This window comes from Seriola aureovittata, chromosome 10 (assembly GCF_021018895.1).
Source record: "Seriola aureovittata isolate HTS-2021-v1 ecotype China chromosome 10, ASM2101889v1, whole genome shotgun sequence".
NCBI lineage: Eukaryota > Metazoa > Chordata > Actinopteri > Carangiformes > Carangidae > Seriola > Seriola aureovittata.
In genome coordinates, this window is record NC_079373.1 from 16,223,124 (window position 1) to 16,245,996 (window position 22,873).

Genomic DNA, 22,873 nt, shown 5'->3' on the forward strand with positions numbered 1-22,873 from the left:
ATAACAATAAACCAAGCAGTATATAATGTAATTCTATTACTTTCCTCTTTGATTGTTGAAACCATGGATGTATTAATGGAACCGTATGGTAAAGCGCATGCTCGTAGGCAGCAGAAAGGGGAGGGGCCAGGAGGTGGGCCGACCAACTGTAGGCAAGTGTGTGTGTTTGTGTGTGTTCGTCTCAACGTAGCACGAAATGTGTGTCCTCTCAGCAAAAACATACACACTAACGTGAGACGTGCTAGTTAACGGTTTTTTTTTTAGGTATTTAAAGTTTTGTTTTGTCGCCTTAAGACTGTTTCGATGTTGTACTCTGTATATTAAACATTCCGCTTGTAAAACGCAATATTTATTGGCTTAGAGCAGCCGACTTCGTTTCTTCTAAAGAGTGTCCGCTTCCCCTCCCCTCGATGAAGCGTTGCGATGCCCTCTGATTTTATATCCCTTCTTAGCTCGGATCTCGACCTCAATTCCCCCAAATCGCTTTACTCTAAAGGTAAGATTTTACTAAAGAAAGGCTACTGTTGCGAAACTAACCCGTTCTGTCCTGGTTTGAACGGAAGTGATATGGATGTCTTGATAGCTCATGTTAAGCTGCTAGCTAGCTGTAGTTAGCTTCTTTTTTGCTGTTAGCCAGCCGAGCTAGCCTAGATAGTTAGCTGTATTTGCATTGGCGACTACCTGACTGGTTAGCTGTCCATGTCACATGCGTGGAAGAGATGGTACGCTAGGTTGCTCTTCTAATTGCAACAGTGATACGTGAGATCACATTGACTTCATTAGATTTGTTTATAGTTTTGATAGGCTGGTGGCTAGCATTATGTTAAGTACATACGATTAGCTAGCCACAGCTACGTGAGGTCGTTCTCCAGCCACATTGTTCAGCGGTTTAACGTACTTAAGTCTTGGTCAGATCCTGCAGAGGTGTGTGTGTGTATGTGTGTAGCGTGTGTGTGTGTATCGCATCGCGAGAGAAGGTCGAAAAGTTGTACATGCGTGTTGTTTTGTTTATTCTTGTTTAGTTTTGTAAAGTGACAGTGCCCCTGTTGTTTTGGGTTATGAGTGGAATTGAGCCAGAGTTATCCTCCTCACATTCTCTGGTTTCACAGAAAGAATGCAGTTGTTGGCATTTCAAAGCCCAGGGCTCATTCTCCCTGACAGGATAAGAGGTGTTGCCACCGGGGCTGCTAGTGCCAAAATGTATCCTATCTGTAATAGGCTTTGGACACGTGTCAGCCAACTGTTATGTTATTATTAGGAGGATGTTGCTGCATCATGTAGGAACTAGACAGTTAACTCTTGTTGTGGTTAGCAGGGTTAGTGGGTTGTACTGGCTTTCAGCAGCCCTCAGTCTTTAAGTTAATTTGCCCTCTGTTAACAAGTGTATCAACTTAATGTGTAAAGAAACTGTCTCTTAATCTTCCACTCAACACTGTCAGCTATCGTATTGTTGCTTATTCATGAGAAAGCCTTGTATACTGTGTGTTGTTGTGCACTGCACTCAAAGTTGTAATGTAGCCTGAGAAGCGTGGATTTATGCATTTTGATAGAATGCCGGTAGACAACAGAGCTTCCCCTTCTGCCTATTTTACCCCCTGGTCTAAGCTGTAGTCTATATTCTGATTGCTAAAAGTTAACAAATAATTTTGCAATAATACCTAATGCAGCATTCCCGCCTGCTGTCTGACCTGCTGGTCCCACATCTGTCTGGCTGTTATGTATAGGGTGCTCATGAGCCAGCGGAAAGCATTGCTCTGTGACCCTGAATTACTCAGTTGAGCCTGCCATATGGTCGCACTGTATCACATGATGGCTGTTTATTTATATCTCAGTAATTGGGTATGTGTTGTGTTGGGGTCAAGGTAGCTGACGTGCCCATCAAAGATCTAGTCAGAGACCTCATGTATATCAGGCTGTAAGTGAGAGAGGGGACAGCTGGCCAAGTTGCATTTTGGCCTGCCCAAGTACATTGCATCATTTAGTTGGTCATGTTTTTTTTTTTTTTGGTTGAAAATTAGGCAAAATATGAAACCTCAAAAGTGAACTACTGAACCCTGATGTTTTTAAAGTGGAAAATAACCTCTGCCAGTCGCTTTTAGTAGATGTATGAGACCCCATTTGCCCAGTCTTGCTCTAGGAAGCGCCACCACTGACTTGCTTTGTCTCCCTACTCCAACACTAAAGCAAAAGACAATGATTTAATTGTTAACTATGTTTCATTGTAAATGACGAATAGCAAAATTATAAACACCTTTACAATCTGGTTATAAATTTATACAACTTTATGGCTGGGAACCTCATGATTACTCTTTATTCATCTCAAATTATGATTATCATACTTTTCCCATCTGTATGTCCATATTCACAATAGTATAATTATTGACATCCATCATTATAAAAAAAATCTGGTTTGTTTTATTAACATAATGATTTATTAAAACAATGGAAATATGCCAACTCATAGGTTGAAGTTCATTTTACATGTGAGAGAAATAAGCTTATCTACTAGCATTTTAAAATATTCAGTAAGAGAGAAATTGTGTGATGCTTCTTTGACACTTGCTGAAGGGTTATCTATTTGGCTTCATCAGTACTTTTCCCTCCAACTTCAAGTGGAAACATGTAATGTGATTATATTGCTGAAATATTTTATCGTTGCATTACACAGCTTGTGTATTATCTTATCGAGCTCCCATTTCAAATGTTTTCATTTAGATGGATAGAAAATCCAGAAAGACAGTTTAATCTTAGTGAGAGGGGAAAAAAATCCCACATCAACTTATCAGTGTGAGAAGCTTGAGCTGAAGCATCAGTGTGTGTGATTGGATTCCAATGTGTGAGACTGACACACAGGACATTCATTACAGTGCCGTTGAGATTTGGTTCAACCATTAAATGACAATAAGTGTTCATTTATATGGATGCTTTACATGATGCACAACGCAAGTCGTTTTCTAAGGGATAATTTCTTTGATAGAAAGTAGTTCCAACATTTTTCACATTGCAGTTTGTGTATTATCCAGAGAAAGTGGACAGTGCTTCTGGAAAGATGTGATTTGATGTAGTTCTTCAACTTCAAATCACCATAAATCTAAGAGATGGAATCGCAAAAACTGTATAATTAAAACCAAAACTATCTGCATGGCTGGATACCTTTAGCAACTCTAGCTCCTTCTCATAGCTCCAGAACAAGCCATTTGTTGTCTAACATTAATTCTTTTGTACATTATGGAGATTGGGAAGACTAGAAATCAACATGTTAAATATGAAATCTTAGTTTGGCTTTGCTGTGTTCTATTTTTATTTCATTGTTCCTGAACTGAGAGTGTTCATATCAGTGCAGGCATCCATTAGGCTCCATTTACTGTCAGTCACCTGAGACATATGAGAAGAAATGAAAGTCCGCTCTGGAAATAATCATTTAAAAGCATGCTGCCTAATAACTTTCATGTACACATTCATGTCTTTTTGTGTATGTGTATTCACTGCATCTTTCCAAACTCAAAACAATGGTTAAATACAGGCTAGGTTAACAATTAAAAGAACATTTTAGAAAGGTTAAAATACATTTATTATTATAACCATTTACTATTGCTCTCACATCAAATACAGTATCCAGCCATTTCTTGCCATTACATTTCAAGGTAAACAGAAATGGTGCAAATAGCCAAAAATGGCATTCTTTGTGGTTTGAGTGCAGTGAGTGGCTCTTTTGTCAGTACTCTGGCTTGAGCATATCGTTATGTGTTCAAGAGTGTAATTAAAGCAGCCATTGTTGGGCACTGAGATACATTCTTGGTCTGCATATTTTTTCATTTGCAACAAAAACATAGCCCTCATGAATTGTCTATTCATCTGTCATCCCCCGTCTTAGTCCTAAGCCAGCTGCAATGAATAAAAATGGACTGGTGGCCTTGCCATTTGGCAAAACCTTTAAGGCATGTGTAATGTGAGCAGTGCATAACTATGAGATGAGGTAATTTAATTGTTCAAAGTGTAGGTTAAAGTCAGTCCACCCCTGGCTGGCTAGTGTGTTGCAGTTTACTTTGCTGGGCATACTCTGGCAGGCAAATAAACTTGTACAGATGTCATCTGACTTCTATAAAAGCAAATTAAGACCAATACCAAAATCCATTTCACAACATTATCAGCATCCAGTGTCCATTTGAGCACAGAGGAAATTTAAACATCTTTTCCTTATCAACTGAGGATTGTCTGAGTCAAGATTAGCCTAATATCTTTTTTCTTGTGAAGTTACTCATTCTGAAGCTTCCCTCTGTTAAGACCACAGTAAGAGTAACAGAGCTGTGTATCTTTAAGTTTTTAGTATTAACCATAATGTGACAGTAGGATGGAAATATCAAAAACCATCAAGTACCAAATATGAGTATTGGACACTTAAGTCAGATTCTTCTTGTTTACTTGGTCTCTTGTCAGTTTTAGGTACAGCTGTTTGACAATAAAAGGCACATGCATTGGACCTTTTCCTTAAGGTGAATTTTTATGTAGTAAAATATGTTGATACTCGCAAAGTTTGCTATGTAAGTATTGTTTTGATATTGATACCAAAACCCAATGTTGTATTTGTATCAGTATCAAAGCATTGAGTGTAACCAAGCCTTATAGAGATGCACAGATCGATCGGCTGGCGATAGGAAAAGCCAGGTTTTCAGTGTGATGAAAATGAATGGACTGTGACCGGCCGGATTAGTCTCAGATATCCAATTCTGTGCAGGTCAAGTTTACAATCATGCGCCACACAATAGTTTGCATAATGAATTGTAACCAGAAAGTACTCACATGATTTTTGTTTACCCTCGTACACAGCAAGAGAGAGGAAGAGCCTTTAACTTCGTTATTTGATAGTCAATAGTCTATGTTTTATTATGAACATACAATTGAATTGTCCATTAAAGAAAAGTAACAAAATGTTTGTGTAGGTATCAATTATAGTTCTGTATATGATCCTAGAAAAAACTCTGAATTGGCTCAAATCGGAATCGGCAAGTCAGACTGAGGGGGATGTTTTACTTGGCACACCTTGAGCCCCTTAGTACCAATTAATCATGGTTTGAATGCCACTGCCTATCTGAGTATTGTTGCTGACCATGTGGATCCCTTTATAGCCACCATTTACCATCTTCTCATGACTACGTCCAGGGTGATAATGCACAATGTCACAAAGCAAAAGTCTCAAACTGGTGTTATGAACATGACAGTGAGTGCAATGTACTTAATTGGCCAGTCACCAGATCTGAATCCAGTAGAACACCTTTGGGATGTGGTAAAACGGGAGATTCACAGCATGAATATGCAGCTGACAAATCTGCAGAAATGATGCAATGCAGGCATGTCGACATGGACCAGAATCTCAAAGAAATGTTTCCAATATCTAATGGAATCCATGCCACGAAGAATTAAAGCTGTTTTGAGAGCAAAGGGAGGACCTACCCAGTATTAGTACAGTGTTCCTAATAAAGTGCTCAGTGAGTGTATGTACTGTACAAACACTGTTTTGCATTCTGCTCAGTCCCTGGGCAGTCTGGCCTATGAGTAAATTCAAAACACCAAATGAAATCCAGACTATGCATTTACATATCCAAACTGAGTGGAATGATTAAGCAGCAACATTGTGTGTCAGTTGGTTTGTGCTTGCGCTGGTTATGAGCCTTATGAGTTTAAGATGATTAGATTAAATATTTTATATGATAATACTTAAGGTATTAGTACACATGAAAACAAACATTCAGTGTGTGACAGGCAAATACAGTCATCTCTTATTGACTATTATGGCTGATAAGCTTCATGAGATCTTTTTTTTATATTGACACTATAAAATGCCCCTGATCGTTAATTTGGTAGATTCAAGTAAAACTATGACATAAATGACATTCAGGGAAAAAAACCTGTATGCTTAAACAGCACTTTTATTTAATTTTAGGTTGGTATTTTAAGCAGCCTTATGTTCTGACTTTTATTTAGAACCTCCCTCACCTCCAAGTTTGCCTGTGAAGTTTATTTCTGCTGAATACATGAATGCTTGGCTACACTGTTCTGTCTATGCATGGCATCATAAATTAGTGCATCCTAATGCAGAACCCATGGAAAAACAATGATTGAAATAAACTTATTTACACATTGCATGTTTGAACAAAACCATCCCTATAACAACTGTCAATATATATTTTTTAAAGTCACCTTTTACATTTTTTGACCATGGATCCATTTTCCAGAGGATATTTTTCATACTTTGATATGGTGCAAATTTGAGGTTGGTCTGTTCTGTTGTGAATTTTATAAAATGATCTAATTGAGAGCAAGTGGGAAATGTGTTTAAGCAGAAACTGCACTGTTGAAATGTATTGTAAAATTTAATAGAAAAAATTATATAAATTTTTATAGTGTTGACTCGGCAATGCATGTCATCCTACCTGGCTTTGTGACCCTCCTTACCTGGGTCAGAGAATGCCCAGCCCAATTAACAGTCATTTCTGTTATCTTTACTATGTAATGTAATATAAATCAATTTAGCAGGAATATTTATGTAACAGCCTGCCGTCGCAGATGTAGTGTGAGTCTGTGACCAGTGACGACATTTGTTCATATGTGAATGCTTGTCGCATATGAATGGGTTCCAGGCAGGTTGAACAAACATTCAGTAGACTCACTTCATACACACACCTCCTGTGTGAAAGGGCTATTAGTCAAGACTGAGGTCATGTCGGGTTGCCAGTCAATCCGTTATACATCCATGCACAAAGACCCCCTCTCTTCACACCATGAACAAAGCACAACAGTCTGAGATGGAGGGTTATCCCTCTGGATGGACAAGTTTTTCTGTAATTTTGACGGGACTATTCATTTAAAACAGATTAGCTTTGGATAAGCAATAGAGCATGAAGTGGGCCTCCATCTCAATGCTTTCAAGTTTTGCCTGTCTGATTTTTGTCAATTAGTGTACTGTGTAATTCTTTGTGTGAACTGTGAGGACTTTGTCTTGTCACTCCCTCAGCATCATTGACGTCACAGAAGTGCGAGATCATGTGTCTTGTCAGTTTCTTCGTTCTGCTGGTGCTAAGTCATAGCTGTGTATCAGATGACTACTACACATGCTGGGTGCCGCCGATGCACAGCTGAAATACCCATGTCAGGGAGTTGACAGGTCCCTGTTTCTTAGCAACCAGACTACCTAATGATGTGTTCATCTGCCATCAAATGTGGTTTATGCCAGTGTAACTGCAGTGGTTGCTTATAGTCTACTTGGAATCACCATCAAATACCAAGTAATGTCTCTGCAGGTTTTATTACAGTAAACCCCTTGGGAGGCTAATTTAGATCATCATAAGATACCCTGTGTTATGTTAGTGTTGAATGCAGGAGAAATTTTGATCATAAGACCAAGATTTGCTTCCAGTCTCATTCTGGGATTGCCTCCACTTATTTCTGAAAAGGGAACATGGAAACAACAACTAATCTGAGTGAGATACTTTACTAGTTTTGTAATTGCTGTCAAGATTACACTAGCGTAAGTGCAATTAACTATTGACACAATTACATTTTGTGAAGAAAATGTATTGGCTGTACTGAATTTAGTTAAGTGCTGTCTGAAAATGTTGGAGCCAGTGTCTAGCAATCATTAGTGGTACTGCATCTTAAGGCACTCCTGCATTCGCCTCAGTGTCCAGGCCAAGAGCATGGCGAGCATGGAACTCTTGATGCCATATGTTTGACATGGGACGTTTTGCGCATAATGCTGTATGTTTGGTGTTTAAACTTGTGAGAACTCCGATTTGGGTTAAGTGATAGTAAAAGCAGATGTTTTGTTCTCTTCTTAAAAAATTGGGCACAGTTGTACAGGCTTAAGGCAAAATTGCTGAATTCAAAGTTGTCAGAACATTTCCACTACCGTTTCTAATTACTTGGTCCAGTAAATAAACAATGTGATTTATGTTTTTCAGAGCCTAATTTATCTTCTCCTGCTCATCCTTTATGGCAGAGTCAGTATATGACCTCCTCCCCAAAGAGCTCCAGCTCCAGCCGTCGTCCACCCAGACCGACCCACCCACCATGAGCCAGAAGAGTGGGGGAGAGGCGGGACCTCCACCCTCTGCAGCCTTGGCCTCAGGTGAGCTACCTGCTCAGCCAATGAAAACCATGATCTGGGATCAGTTTTCCCCTTGCCAAACTATTCCCCAAGTCAGTAGGGGTAAAGAAACTAATATGGCCTTGTATCAATTGTCTGGGGGCAACTTCACCCTTTCACCAGTTTTAGAGACAATTCATCTTTGTGACTGTATGAGATTATATTGGCTAATATATTATTTATATTTCAGCAAAGCTATTTTAATACTGCTGGCATAGTCATTAGGGTTTCTCTTGGGTATATTAGGGGTTCCCCCTCCTGGCTCCACAGAGCAATAGTAGTACCAGTGGGAGGGGTGGGGGCAGAGCCAATTTTTACAGTTGAACTTGAGCTGTATTTACATATATTTTGGGATTGTAATTTATTCCATTATTGTGTTGTATTAAAGAAACAACCAATTTGTGAATATCTGTTGTAATTGTTTTGATTAATCCCAAAGGCCTGTCTGAAAGCTTGTTTGACATTGTCAGGGTTGGGGGACCCTGTTAGGTATTTTAGATAATTATGTGATTAACATAGTGAAAGCATGGGAAGAGGCATCGCTCACCTTTACTCTATGCATTGAAGCTTTGATATTCACTCAAAGTGCAACTGCAATAAGTGTCTGCAGCTCTTCACCTGACCAGTTTATTTAATAAATCTGATTGGCACCAAAAAAGATATACATTTGAAAATTGTTGTGTAGGTTAAACCAGTTTCTAAAATCAATTACCATGTAACTATCCTATGCTACTGGCAGCAACTATAAATTAGTGGTTTCTTTGGAATAAAAGTCATACACAGAATGTTTTTTTTTCTCCTGGAAAGCTTTACTCTGAATAACAGCTACAAGAAATGTTGAGTTCGCATTAACAGCATGCTAACATAGCTTGTTCTTTCTCATTTCACTCATTTTTTCAGCAGCACTTTTCCCTGTGATGCTTGTGCTAAACGTTTTTTTTGTCACTTGGCTTTTTAAGCAAATGAAAAATATATTTGGGTGGTCCAGCTTCAAAAACAGAAAAAAAAAACCCATGCAGCGTAACCCTGTACTGTCCTTTGGCTTTAGCAGTCATCTCAGACATCCCCCATGTTATGCCATTATATTGTGTTTCAGAGTCTGTGTATTAGCACCATAGTTTGAAGGCGTCAGTATAGTTAGGTTTTATTCTGTAATGCCTTAACAAGTGCCTAGAACAGAAACAGCCTACGCATTTTCACACTTAATCTTATACACACTCATTCAACAGAAGGTCATGTGAGAATTTCCTGAGGTTTCAAACTGTTTGAGCTTTGCAGCTAAATGCAGCTACTCCCACGTTTGAAAGCAGCTGATATTTTCATTAATTATGAAGGTTCTGTCTCTTTATGAAACAGTGAAGTTGCCCCTGGCAGACAATGAACTGTCTTTTCAATTTCATGTAGTAAAGCAAAGGAATATGGTCTGATCTTGGATCATGGTTCAGGGCAGTCAACGTCAGCTATAACTGGGAAGGATTCTAGTCTTCAGTTTGATTTAAAGAGCAAACTAACTGGTCCACAATCATGTTGGAGAGAGCGCTTTTGTTAACGCTACCTTTTCACTATCCTGTCTGACCCAGCTGGCCCTAAGCAGTGCTGATCAAAAGCATGACTACTGTAATGTCCTTAAGATCATCATTAACCAAATACACATGCTTCAAAATGTCTATAAATGATCAACTTCAAAAGTTACTCCTTCGTTCAGTATATTAACTCATCCAATTTACTGATTGACAGAAGTTGAGTCTTGAATGATCAGCTCTCTTGTTGCTCATTGGCTGTCTCGTTTTTATTGCAGGAAGTTCCCTCTGAGGCAGGGAGTGTCTGCATATAAAATGGTCTGCAGTTCACTGCTCCATAGGTCAGAGGCTTGTTTATTCTGTCTCCATGGCTACGCTCAGTCCCAACCAAATCTTCCAATTGGCATGCGCAAACTACTGTTTACTACTGAATGCACATTGCACAAACTGTACTGTAACCCTGGCAACCCTGGCAACTTAATTTGGCGCCACATTACCAGCTTGCAAATTTGGCTGTACAAGAAAGTTTGACCAGATTTTGTTATGTTTTTTTCTGGCAATGTGTATGTAACAATTTGTAGCTTGCTTTTGTTTTTGTAAACAAAGCATGCCAGTTTTGTCACATTGATTTATATTGAGAAAGGTTTTGTAGGAATCAAAACATTGTGGGACCTATAGTACCCTTCTCAACTTTAACTTCAGAATATTTGATCAATGCTTGACAGCTCTCGCATGCACAGTGAGAGCATATAACCCACAACAGTCTATTGAAATTAGAGTTGGGAAGAGGGGAAATCAATACAAATTATGCACAAATTCAGCTGCTTGAATGGGACTGCTAGCCTGCAATGTGCTGAACATCTGTACTAACTTATTTATCTGTATATACTACTGCAGATGCCACCTCTTCCACCTCCAGCCCCTCTGCCTCTTCCTCCCTGGCCATTGGAGTCCCATCCACTGGCCCCGCTACCTCATCCTCAGACCATCTCAAGGTTCCTCAGCATCTCCATTCCACTGGAGGGGATGGAGTTGGAGCTTCAGAGATGCAAGGTATGGAGGGCGCTGTATCTGCCCCCAGCAGAGGCAACAGTGGAGCAAACACTGCAGCAGGAGACATAGGGTCAGGAGTGTTGTCAGGGCTAGGAGTCCAGCAGCCTCAGAACACCCCATCAAAACGGAGGCCTGTGTTGAGCATATCCCCGCCACCTGAGGACCTATTTGACGACAGCCAGATGTCTTGCCAAGAGGAGCCTACCATATCTGGTCCACCAGGTCCAGACTCTGAGCATAGCAGCAGCATGTGGGCTGATGACTCCGTCTCCAACTTCAGCTTGATCAGCTCCATCTCCTACAATGACAACACAGAGGTGCCACGCAAATCTAGAAAACGCACCCCTCGCCAGCGGCCTGGCCCCAAGCCTGCTCCTCCGGAGGACAGCATGGATGTGTTCGATGCTGACAGCGCCAAAGCCCCTCACTTTGTCCTATCCCAGCTGGGCACAGACAAGAGCAGTGCCATGACCAGGTGCGGTGACCCTTGTCCAATGAACATTGTGTTAGCATTGTAACTCAGACTACCTCTGTCCTCCTGTAGGAATACAGTAAAGGTCATTTAATTTAGTTTTGTCTGGGGTAATTGAATTTCTGGAAGCCATATTAATGCCATCATGTGATTTGTTTCTTTTTTTGTTGCCCTGCAGCTCTCTGGAGTCAGGGACTGTTGTGAAGGGTGGGTCACTGTCTGCTCAGTTCCCCCAGAAGAGTGATGGGAAGGAGCTTAAGATCCTGGTGCAGCCAGAGACCCAGCACAGAGCTCGCTATCTGACCGAGGGCAGCAGAGGTTCTGTCAAAGACCGCACACAGCAGGGATTCCCCACTGTCAAGGTTTGACAAAGAAGGCCAACGGCTGCTTCTTGACACAGGAAAAATATTAACACCTAAGTTGGAAATGACTGAATAAGGCCAAAGATACACAGGACACGGAGTGTGGAGTACTGTGCACCACATGAGAATGCCAGTACAGACACATCAGAAGCATTCACTCTTATCCACTACCAACAAGAGTTTGTTTTCAGTTACTTCAAAAGCTTGATTTTACAATGGCTAACGTGCTGTATTCTGTATTCAACAACATGCCCGATTTTAGGAGGGCAAAAAATTGAAAACCAGATCATCCTATAGAAACTTATCCTGTTACTGAAAAATCTGGCCAGGGAAGTGAAGGAATAGCTGCTGCTCTGTATTCATTAATAAGGCACTTAACCTTCCACTGCTCCACTGAGGCTGCTCCCAGTTGTCATTGTGTATAAAGTATGAAGCACTCAACAGAACGACCCTGAAATTCATCAGCACATGTGTTGTATGACAACAACACTAAAGATGCTAGAGAGTCTAGCTTTGAACAAATTCATGCTTCTTTTGTGATATAATTCAAAGTTTCCTATTTGCATTGTATTACCCTTGTATGTTGTTGTGAGTTTATACAGACTTTTTCTTACCACCCTGGCAAGCATCCACACATTACATTGCACTCTTCAGTATGCATTTCTTTTGTGTGCATTCTTGTTGCCTAACAAGGATTCTTTAATAGGGGAAGCATTACTCTTCATGCATTTTGCGTTTAGCCCATGACATGTGTTGCTTTGGGCTTAAAACATCTTTATTGTTTAATAGTGATATGTTTTTCATTATTACTGATGGTCAAGTTATTTACACAATTTTCTATTCTGTCCCCAGTTGGAGGGTGTGACTGAGCCAGTGGTGCTGCAGGTCTTTGTAGCTAATGATGCAGGCCGAGTGAAGCCTCACGGTTTCTACCAGGCTTGCAGAGTGACAGGACGCAACACCACTGCCTGCAAGGAGGTGGACATAGAGGGCACCACTGTTATTGAGATCCCCCTGGAGCCTAGCAGTGACATGACACTCGCGTAAGATGTTATTTTTTGTTCATAATTTGGGATTAGTTAATATTTACGCTGTGTTGATGTTTAAGAAGTGTGCTGTGTGCTTGCTCTGTAGTCCACATCTTGTGCTTGCTTCCACAGGGTGGACTGTGTAGGAATTTTGAAGCTGCGTAATGCAGACGTGGAGGCCCGTATTGGTGTAGCAGGTTCCAAGAAGAAGAGTACCCGAGCCAGGCTGGCTTTCAGAGTCAACATCCCCCAACCTGATGGATCTGTCCTCACTTTACAGGTCCCTTCATCGCCCATCCTCTGCAGTGAGTAGTTCAGTCATAACATGAACTAAAAAATAGTCCAAAGCTACAAAGGCAGCAGTTATCACCAGGCTTCATGAGGCTAAATGCTAGGGAATTCATAATGGTGTGTTTACAGTGTGTGTTGTTTGGCTTTTGTCACACACAGCATTTACTGTGATGGCCATCGAACTCAGTTTTTGTTTGGAACAGACCACAGAAGCTTCTTTCCTTTTCTTTCAGGGTCTTGCCCATGCCCTCTGGCAAACACTAACCCAGATGTCATGTGAGTTTTGATTGTTTGACTCTTCTGTCATTCTCCAGCCCAGCCAGCAGGAGTGCCAGAGATCCTGAAGAAGAGTCTTCAGAGCTGCTCAGTGAGAGGAGGAGAGGAAGTATTTATCATTGGAAAGAACTTCCTCAAAGGAACCAAAGTTATTTTTCAGGAGAACATTGCAGGTGCTGTAGCCAGCTTGATGTTGTCCGTGTTGTGCTTTGTATTTATGTGAATACGGGTTTCTGCATTTAGAGCTCCTGGTGGATGGAAGAATAAAAAAATATTTTTTGTTTTATTCGTAGACGATAATTCCTGGCAAGCCGAGGCAAAGATTGACATGGACCTTTTCCATCAGGTAAATGCAACAGAATTGTATGTATACTGCTGTGTTTGTTCTTGAATAATACAAGATGCTGTGTCAAACCTGCCTCTTTTCATTGACCATACTCCTCATGAGATTCTACTACATATCACACTCTCGGATTTCCAATGTTTTCCAGAACCATTTGATAGTGACAGTCCCTCCGTTCCACAACCAGTCAATTACTTCTCCCGTTTCTGTGGGAATCTTTGTGATGACCAATGCTGGTAGATCACATGACGCCCAGCCCTTCACCTACACTCCAGATTCAGGTACAGTCACTAGCTCAAGCGCAGAGTTTGACTAGTTGATGATTTTCAGAACTACATGGGGATAATCTCTTTGGATTAGAGGCCTCTTGTAGGTTATTGCTTAGAGGTGTGGATGGGGCTTTATGATTATAGCTAACGTGGTAATACAATTTTTTAGATTTTGTTAGGAAAAATACTACTTGTATTGTCTGTATCAATAAACATCTTGACTTTTTTTAGCTACAGAAGATGCATTTAAATGAAAGGTTTCAGGATCAGAATTCATCCGTGACTCATCACTGAAACTTGAATCACACTGTTATAGGTTAATAAATTGTGAAACTCAAGGTATATACTTCCAGTAGGTGCATGGTTTTCTCACAGACACCAAGCTATCCTGTGTTTCCACTTTTACTTTCAGCTGATAACTCAAATGTCCGGACAGTAAAAACAGAGGGACCCTCACTGGTCAAGACATGTATATTTGATGGCCAGATGAAATCTATGTCCTCTGAGCGAACCGACTGCTCTGGTCAGCCTTCCAAACGGCAAGAGGACACACCAATGGAAGTGTCTAGCAATCCACCACCCACAGATGTTTTTAAGGTAATATACATTTCATTCCAATTAAAATATCTATTTCAGAATTTCAGTTGGTAACATTAATGTTTCCTTTCTCAGCCATCCCCTGACCCTCTCGTCTCAGTGCAGCAGACCCTGGAGCTCAGTGCTAGTCCTCATCCAGGAGGAGAGTCTTTTCAGAGTCCAATGCCCCTACAACCTGAGGATGTGGAGCTTCCCCAGGCGCCCCCTGTCTTTCCTAGCCTAGAGTCTCTCAGCACTATACAAAAGCAAGACATTGCCCCCTCAACTTCCTTCCCAGTGTCAGGAGACACCACAATCCCCCCTGTGACACCAGAAGTCCCTCAGCAATTCCTCAGAGACCCTCAGGATAACCTGCCTCCTGAGAGTTCTAACAATAGTGGGGGGGTTGTAGTTGTGGCCATGCCCCAGATAGCAACTCCCGCTCAGCCCCAGCCACAACAGTCACAGGTTCCCTTGTTCCCCCAGGAAGGGGTGGCGCAACTGGAGAGGGCAGTAAGGGAGCTACAGGCTGGAGGTAACACCACGCTCCAACAGGTGTTGGAGGCAGCTGTAGCCCAGCAGCAACTAAACTCTGTGCTTTACAGCCCCACACCCTCTGCAGACTCTCTCCAGCAGCACGTCCAGGAGAACATGAACAGCCTTAGATTGGGAACCACAGATAATTCACTGTCTACACAACAACAGTTACAGATACAACAGCAACAGCAAATGCAACAACAACAGCAGCAACAACAACAAATACAACAACAGTTTCAACAACATCAACAACTGCAGCAACAACAGCAAATCCTTGGTAACCTTCAGCATCAACAACAGCAGCAACATCTACAGCAGCAACAGCAGCAGGTCCTTGGCAACATGCAGATCCAACAGCAACTAATACTACAGCCACAAGACCAACAACAGCTGCAGCAGCAGCAACTCATTGAGAATATCCAACAGCAGCAACAGTTACAACAAAATCAGCAGCAGCAAGTCCTTAACAACATCCAACTTCAGGATCAGCAACAACAAAATCAAATACTTACAAACTTACAACAACATCAGCTACAACAGCAGCAACAACAACAGCAGCAAAATCAGGCATTGAGCAACCTACAACAGCAACAACAACTACAAGAGCAGCAGGTCTTGGAGAATTTGCAGCAGCACCTTCAGGCTGAGTTGCTGCAGCCCCAGATCCACTCCACCACGCAAGTACAGCAGCCAGTGTCCCTCCTTCAACAGGCTGGAGAGCTGCTCACCATTCAGACCAGCTTCCCAACACAGCCTCCATCCCACACATCTCCCCCACAACAGCTCTTCCAATCACCCAGGCCCCTTGCTGAGACCCAGGGCTCTCAACAGCAGGTCCAAGCTGCCCTGCTCCAGAATACACTGACTGTTCTGACCAGTGGCAGTCTCAACTCAGAGCAGCAGTCCCCTGGGTCATCACTTTACCTGTCCCCAAACCCTCAGCCCCAACAACAGCAACCACAGCAACTGGCATTTATCTCCTCCATGGAGACATCTACCAGCCAACCCCAGCCCGTTGCAATGTTTCAGAACCAACCCCAAGCTCAGCTCTCCCAAATGCAGCAACAGAGCACCCCCATGGAGCAGCAGCAGTCTGCGCAGCAGAACCAACAACAGCCACCACAGCTTCCAATGGGCCAGCAGGGCTCCTTGTTCCAAAGTATCCCAAACCACTCACAGGCTAACCCCGCCTCCCAGAGTCAACTCTCCCAACCCCAGCAGACAGGTCTGCTCCTTTGCACGACAGATCTTAACCCTCAGGCTATTCCCCCAACTATTCTCTTCAGCACCCCGACTCAAGGCCCTTCCCCTATAGGGAGCATTAACGTTGGAATCCCTCAGCCAGACCCAGCAGAGCCCATGTCCTTCCAAGACCAGAGCTCCTCAGGCACCAACTCAGCATCCACTGAGAACCAACAGCAGAGCCTGTTCCAGGAGCAGCAGCCAATGCAAGTGGGCCCAAGCTCCAGCAGTGTCCCAAGCAGTCAACCTGTGGAGCTGTTCCTGCCACAGACATCTCTGTCTAGCCTGCAGAGTACTATTGGCTCACAGGAGCTAAACAATCAGGCTCCAGCCCCTGGCACAACCATCTTTGTGGTTCAAGGCGGTGTTGGTGTCGTAGCCAGCCCTGGCCAGCAGCCCCCAGAGCAGCTTTTCCAGACAACTGTGGGTGGGAATGTGGCTCCACAGGGACAAGCCAACCTGTTTGTGTTTGGCATCCAGAATGGTAAGATGATTTTGGGCTTCTTTACCTCCAAAGTTCAGTAAATCAGAATGTAGTAATTGTGAAATTCTTGTTTTCCTTAAGAGCAACTGTACAACTCAAGTTGCCTCAATGCCACAATCATGTCGTTCACCTGCAGTTTGATTATAGTGATTATTTACATTTTCTATTCCTCCCAGACTCGCCCCAGCTGCTAAATTCCTCCGGACCCACTCTGCCAGCTCAGAGCCAGCCCCAGAACTCCAGTCACATGCAGCCTCTGTTGGACCAGCCCATGGCCCAAGCTGCCTCTCCAATGCCGGCGACCATGCACAGCAGCTTACAGAACACCCTCCAGGCACAGATGCAGTCCAGCTTAGAGAACGCCATACAGACCACCCTACAGAATGCAATGCAGACAAACACACAAACAGCTCTGCAGTCCAGTTTACAGGCAACCATAGAAACAAGTCTGCCAACTCCAATGCAGACCAATCTACAGACACAAATACAGAGCAGCTTACAGAATCAATTGCAGGCATCAATATCTGCGTCGTCCAACATGGATAAAATTGAGGACCTACTGGAAAGCCTACAGAAGTAGTGATAAATATTTGGACAATGTGGGCACTAAGGAGAGTGAGTGATATGTAGCTGAGAGTTATACATCCTAACATCAACAGAGTGGTGGTGCATGTTTTTTTGTGCCAATGCCACAAAACTTAGAAAAATTTAAGAATTAAATTCCCCTTTTATCTAAAACCCAAATTATGAGCTCATGTAACTCATTGTTTTTATGAAATATCTATCATTAATCACAGCCTTCATACATCCATTGACCTTGAATTGAGGAATCCGCCTTTGTTATTACCCCTCTTGCAGGATCAGAGAGGCCTGTAATAACTGCTTTATCCATCAGTCTCAGAAATGCAGTGTTTTGTTGTCAGAGTGTTTTAATAATGTGAGTCTAAGAGATGATTATGATTTAAAAAATAGAAAAAAAAAAAAAAAACCTGTCAGGTTTGGTGGAAAAACTGGAAAGGGATAAAGAATGTCAGTGACAGGGAAACAGGGGGAATAGTAATGGGATGGAGATGAGGCTGTAAGAGCAGGCAGAGAAGATAAAACAGCCAGCCATGGAGTGTATATCAGATTGCACATAAGTGTCAGGTATGGGCTGAATCTCATTTTGTGAGTGTGTAAACTCACTTCACTCAGAGAGAAGCAGTCAGTGAGGAGTGTTTTTCTCTGTTCATCATATAGAGAGACAGTGAAAATGTGGGGAAAATGCCTGGCTTAAAAACAGGGGTGAAATAATTTCACAGCCACTCAATTTAAACTTCTTTGTCATGGAGGACATAAGATCTTTCGCAATTAATCAAACCCTTGTGTTTGCACATGTCAACAGTTTGACTAAATTATACTCTAAGAGTAAAGACTGTTAAAATACGTACATTTGTAGAATGTTTTTGCCTCCCATCATATTTGCTGCCATGGCTGGAGTTTGCAACTGAGCAGACTCTATTAGAGGGAGGACAGTTAAATGTTGATATCAACTCTGCTCTACAAAAATGAACTCGCTCACCAAAACGGGCTGTCAATACATTCTGGTATTGCAGGGGATTCCCCTATGTGCAGAAAGCAGCGAGAATATTTAACACTCACAAATGAGATTCAACCTGGTGAATAATGTGACTTAGTCTTTCATTTAGGCACCTCCCAGTGTTTTCATATGTTTAGGCCTCATCACTGGGTTTGCAGAAGCTTTCTTGGTGAAATTTTAAGGAGCATTATAGTGTGTGTATCTTTTTGTTTTGATAATGTGGATAGAAAGAAACTTTCCACTAGTGAAAATGGAGTGTTGTGTGGTTTTATAAACATTTTATCTCAAGCACTTTATAACCTCTTTTGTGTAACCAGCTAATCCTTATATCCGTCCACAGCTCTCTACTGACCCAGCTGAATTTGTACTCGGATACGTCCAGTTAAAAAAAAAAAAAAAAAAAAAAAAGAAAAAAACAGAAAGCAGTTGTCTTTGTAAAGGTAAATACATCTTAACCAAGCATTTTTACATTTTCTCATGTCAGAATATTTTTGAGGTCTAGGACAACTTTGTATAGAATGTCTGCTCACTGTTGAATCCCTCTTTGTATTCAGTCTCAGTGGTCCAGTCAAGTCTGTCAAAAAACAGCCATTCCCACAAAAGCATTGTCATTTTTCAGTGTTGGAGTGGTAAGTAGGCCTTTGTGTTTTACACACTGACAAAACACCTAAATACTGATTCATTTAGACTGTGCATTGAAATGAAGGATTTTCATTGTTATGCTATTTGTACTATTTACTGTTCAATCTTTCACTTGAGACTGTTTTACCTTGTGTTGTGTTAGATATTTAAGTTTTTGTCTCAGTGTGTTGGTACCGTGCGCAGGCTGGCACCATGTGAAGTTGGCACCCAGTACCCGTCCCTTGTGTTGTGAACAGGGGCTCACTGGTAAATGAAATCTCTGTTACATAGAGGCCGCCATTTTGATTCTATCTATGGTGCTATGTGCAGGAGTGATGGGCACTTCTGATGTGATGTTAGTACGTAACAGTTTCTACTTAAATCAATAGCACTGACATTAATTGTTAGCTTCGAAGCAGAGTTGAGTCTAGAGAGCTGGCTGTTGTGGTGGGGTCAGACTGGAGTGCACCCAGGCATACCAAAGCTCCTGTTGTGAATCCTTATCATCTTGTCTCATACTTGTCCTTTTCGAATGCCCTTCTCATGTTTACTAATTTTTACTCACTCATTTAAATTATGCAGCTCTTACATGGATAGCAATTCAGCATGTTGTTTTGTTTTAAGTACATTTATAAAAGACATGTAAAGGTACTTTGTTTCATGGATCATTTAATCTCATCTCTCTTAACATTTCCACCAGTTTTTACATTTCTCATTACATTACTCTATTTTTTGATGCAAAATAACACTGCTGTACTTTCCATATCTACAACAGTAGCCAATTTGGCATTATCAAAAGGCCAATGTTTGAGAATAATTCAAATGTTAGAGTAGTATTGTTCACATATGCATCTGTTTACATTTTCATAGTCATACTATTTTGTCCTGCAGCTGTTAGTGATCCATTTTAAAGTAACTTATCTTTTTTAGAATTTTGTATCCATGTATCAAAATGTAGAGTATTTTTGTAAAACTAAAGTTTTTGGTTTATGCTCATAGCACAGAATATCATTGCTGGTATGTTTTCCTGAAATGAAGCGGAGGTTTATTGTGAAGTGTATGACTGAAATTAGAAATGTAATTAAGTGGACATCAAGCAGATCTGTTAGAACATCATTCTACTGTTTTAACATTTACCCAATTTGTATAATGTAATACATGGGCTAGGTTTCTTGTGTGTGTTTGTTTTTTTTCTAACTTTTTTTTTTTTTTTTTTTTTTTTTTAAATGTCATGCATCTCAAATGGCACTTTGATTCATCCGTTAAGTGTAGATCAGGTTAGAACACAGTAGTGATGTTTCCAAGCATTCCATTCCTCTTGGGTAGGGGAGTTTAAGAGCACATGATGTTGCGGAGGAAGTGCGGAACAGTAATGCCTCTTAAAGCCATACCAACACAGAAAGCCAACCTGTGACTTCAGTTTCATGAATGTAAATTTTACCTCATGGTGTGGACATAGAGCTTGCTCTACATCAAACATCGGACCAATTACAGTTTATGAGAACATATATTTTGAGGCAGAGGGGATGGGTGGGGTGGCACCAACTGTCATTTGTGTCACTGAACATTTGTCAGCTTGTTTTGTCTTGGATTGTGGTGTAATTTCATGTTTTTCACGTCCAGTCGTTTCATTTTGAGCAATCCAGGATGCTCAGTCTGACTCTTCGAATAGCCACTTCCACCTGAAAAAAACCATGTAAGACATTGATTTAATAGTGGCGAAGATAGCACACAAATCTTTACACAATATCAGTTTTGTCCTTCAGTCATGTAAATGAATATCCATGTATATTTAAATGTGAAATATACTGCAGGGGTATCTTGAACTTCAATTGTGATGCTTTCAACAGAACTTTGTGTGCCTTGATAACTTAACCGTTACTCTGCTGTGTTCACTGGTGTCCCTTTTGTGTCACTGCTATTTGGCCCCTTGTCCTTTTTATTCCTGAGGACCGTCTAACATCAGGACACTTTTCTGTGATTTAAGTTTTATTTCTACAACACAAGCGCAACCATAGCCCATACCCATATATTTTAGTGTTAACATTTTCTATTTAGAAATCCATTGCAAGATATCAGAGTGAGTACTCTCAACATAATATTGTGCAGCTTCACCAGTGAATTGTCAACTTGTTTATTATTTTCTGTTGAAAATGTTTTTTTCATGCCTCATGAGATTTGTACATGTGAGGTAAAAGGGACGAGACAGTGGAGATTGTTTTATGGAGAGCTTTCTTGTGTTGATGTGCTTGTCAACATTACTATTGTTGCTGTGAAATGCTTGATCAAATGGAGCAACCATGATAACTGTTAATTGCCAATAGTGTGAGCTGTATCTTGTGTGTAATCAGTTTGCTCACTTTTCCTAGTTCGCTTTCTATTTCACATTCTCCAACAGTTCTGTTGTATCCGTTCTGTGTAGCTTGAGCTTTAGTATCTAGCCTTAAGATCCTGAAGTAGGGATAAAGGTCAACCCCAGTGTGTTATCATACATCTGAATTATTATTAACATGTACTTTGCCTTGGTCTGGACATTTGTATACTCTTCTGTTTATATCTGTAATCCTGCTGCTACATTAAATGAATTAATAAAAATCTAAACGTCTTGATTTGCTTCTTTTCTCCCCTCTAAGGTTTTAAATGCACTAGTTATACAAAGCTCTGAAACAAAAGAATCTGTTAGAACTAGTATTGCATGTAAGTCAAGATTCCTGTTGTACACATGTCCTCACAATTAACACAAATTAATACACTGCTGTTAAATAAATCTGGCTTACAGTATTTTGTATTGGTACAAATGCATTACCAACATTGGGAAAGGATGTGTTCATAGTTTACTAATTCTTCTATGTAGAATCTGTTGGAAGAAGGATAATGGATCCTCAGAGTCAAAACCAACATCAAACTCGGGTTGTTTTCTGAGAGCAAGTGCAGCCACCAGTATGGCCAACATGGCAGTCAGGCCCCATATGTGATACTGGCTTCCTGAATCAGGGTCCACAAAATGAAATGAGTGCAATGGCCCAACCATCCCAGCAGCACCATGGGCAGTACAATGGTCCTTCTCGCTGGTGAAGAAGTCCAGAGGGACTGTGAACACGGCACTGACTTCGGCTGGGTTTGGGCAGGGATAAAATGATTCCTCTATGAATCCAACCACCGGGGTCACCAACAGACCACTCTGTTAAAAGATTTGAGGGGGTAATGTGAGAAAAAAGATGAACCCAGAGCAGCTGATGATCTGACAGGGAAGAGTCATTTGTGTTGTCCTACCTTATTAATGATAGGGAACAGTCTACAGACCACCTGAACACCTTCAGGAGATAGACCTATCTCCTCCTCTGCCTCCCTCAGAGCTGTGTCCACATCATCTCTGTCACTGGGGTCTCTCTTCCCACCGGGAAAACACACTTCACCAGCACTGGTCTTCAACTTAACAGAGACAAAAGTCAGTCAAAGGTAGAGTTAAATTACAGATATCGCATTAGTCCTTCACCCAACTGACATCCATGCAGGTTACCTCCTTTGAACGCAGGGTCATCAAGGTGTACAGCTCTCCATTCTTCACAAACAGCGGGATCAGCACCGAGGCTTTGGGCAGGACCGGTAGATAAGACAATTTGTTTCCAATGTCAAACTGTTTTAAAATGGCTATAGTCTCCTCCTTAATATCCATGTTAGCTGTTCGGTTTCAAAGCAGAAACGGAAAAGCAGAGGACAGCTACAAAACCATGCATTTAATGCAAAAGCAAATTAGAAGCCTACCTATAACCTACAAGTGAAAAATATTTGTGTACAGCTTGAATATGTGGGTTTTCAGGTCCGACTGAGTCTTAAATAGCTAGCTGATTTCCGTTTACAAGTAAACATGCCACAGCACTGGTGCAAGTTGGAGCAGTACTACGCATTGTACGTCACAAGGTGACGCGATAAACTAACGGTAGCACAAAGCTAACCCTAATGTTAATGACAGCAGTAGGTTACATGTGACAATATTCTTATGATTACATGTATTATTCACACGAAAAATGTTATTATTAATTGCTATAACGGCTAGGGGAACGTTAAATGAAATCA

The 22,873-nt window shown here is 41.3% G+C and overlaps 2 protein-coding genes across 6 annotated transcripts; one reads left to right on the forward strand and one right to left on the reverse strand.

Moving 5' to 3' along the window:
* Window positions 1-178: 178 nt before the first annotated feature.
* On the forward strand, window positions 179-21,401 carry nfat5a (nuclear factor of activated T cells 5a). Of its 3 annotated transcripts, none has more exons than XM_056386904.1 (12): window positions 179-496; window positions 7,997-8,125; window positions 10,561-11,191; window positions 11,367-11,550; window positions 12,403-12,593; window positions 12,711-12,883; window positions 13,184-13,318; window positions 13,439-13,491; window positions 13,637-13,769; window positions 14,170-14,354; window positions 14,430-16,596; window positions 16,773-21,401. In XM_056386904.1, exons 1-12 carry the CDS (start codon window positions 424-426, stop codon window positions 17,174-17,176), a joined length of 4,458 nt encoding a protein of 1,485 aa, XP_056242879.1. In that variant the 5' UTR covers window positions 179-423; the 3' UTR covers window positions 17,177-21,401. The 3 variants fall into 3 exon arrangements, with proteins under 3 accessions (XP_056242879.1, XP_056242880.1, XP_056242881.1); XM_056386905.1 differs by having other exon boundaries at window positions 410-496; window positions 7,959-8,125; XM_056386906.1 differs by lacking the exon at window positions 179-496 and adding an exon at window positions 9,942-10,004 and having other exon boundaries at window positions 7,995-8,125.
* On the reverse strand, window positions 18,490-22,745 carry nudt7 (nudix (nucleoside diphosphate linked moiety X)-type motif 7). Of its 3 annotated transcripts, none has more exons than XM_056386909.1 (4): window positions 22,317-22,745; window positions 22,070-22,228; window positions 21,607-21,977; window positions 18,490-20,478 (listed from the first exon to the last, which is right to left on the reverse strand). In XM_056386909.1, the coding sequence occupies exons 1-3, from the start codon at window positions 22,470-22,472 to the stop codon at window positions 21,624-21,626; spliced, it is 669 nt and encodes a 222-aa protein (XP_056242884.1). In that variant the 5' UTR covers window positions 22,473-22,745; the 3' UTR covers window positions 18,490-20,478; window positions 21,607-21,623. The 3 variants fall into 3 exon arrangements, with proteins under 3 accessions (XP_056242884.1, XP_056242883.1, XP_056242882.1); XM_056386908.1 differs by having other exon boundaries at window positions 21,603-21,977; XM_056386907.1 differs by lacking the exon at window positions 18,490-20,478 and having other exon boundaries at window positions 20,915-21,977; window positions 22,317-22,743.
* Window positions 22,746-22,873: the final 128 nt, after the last annotated feature.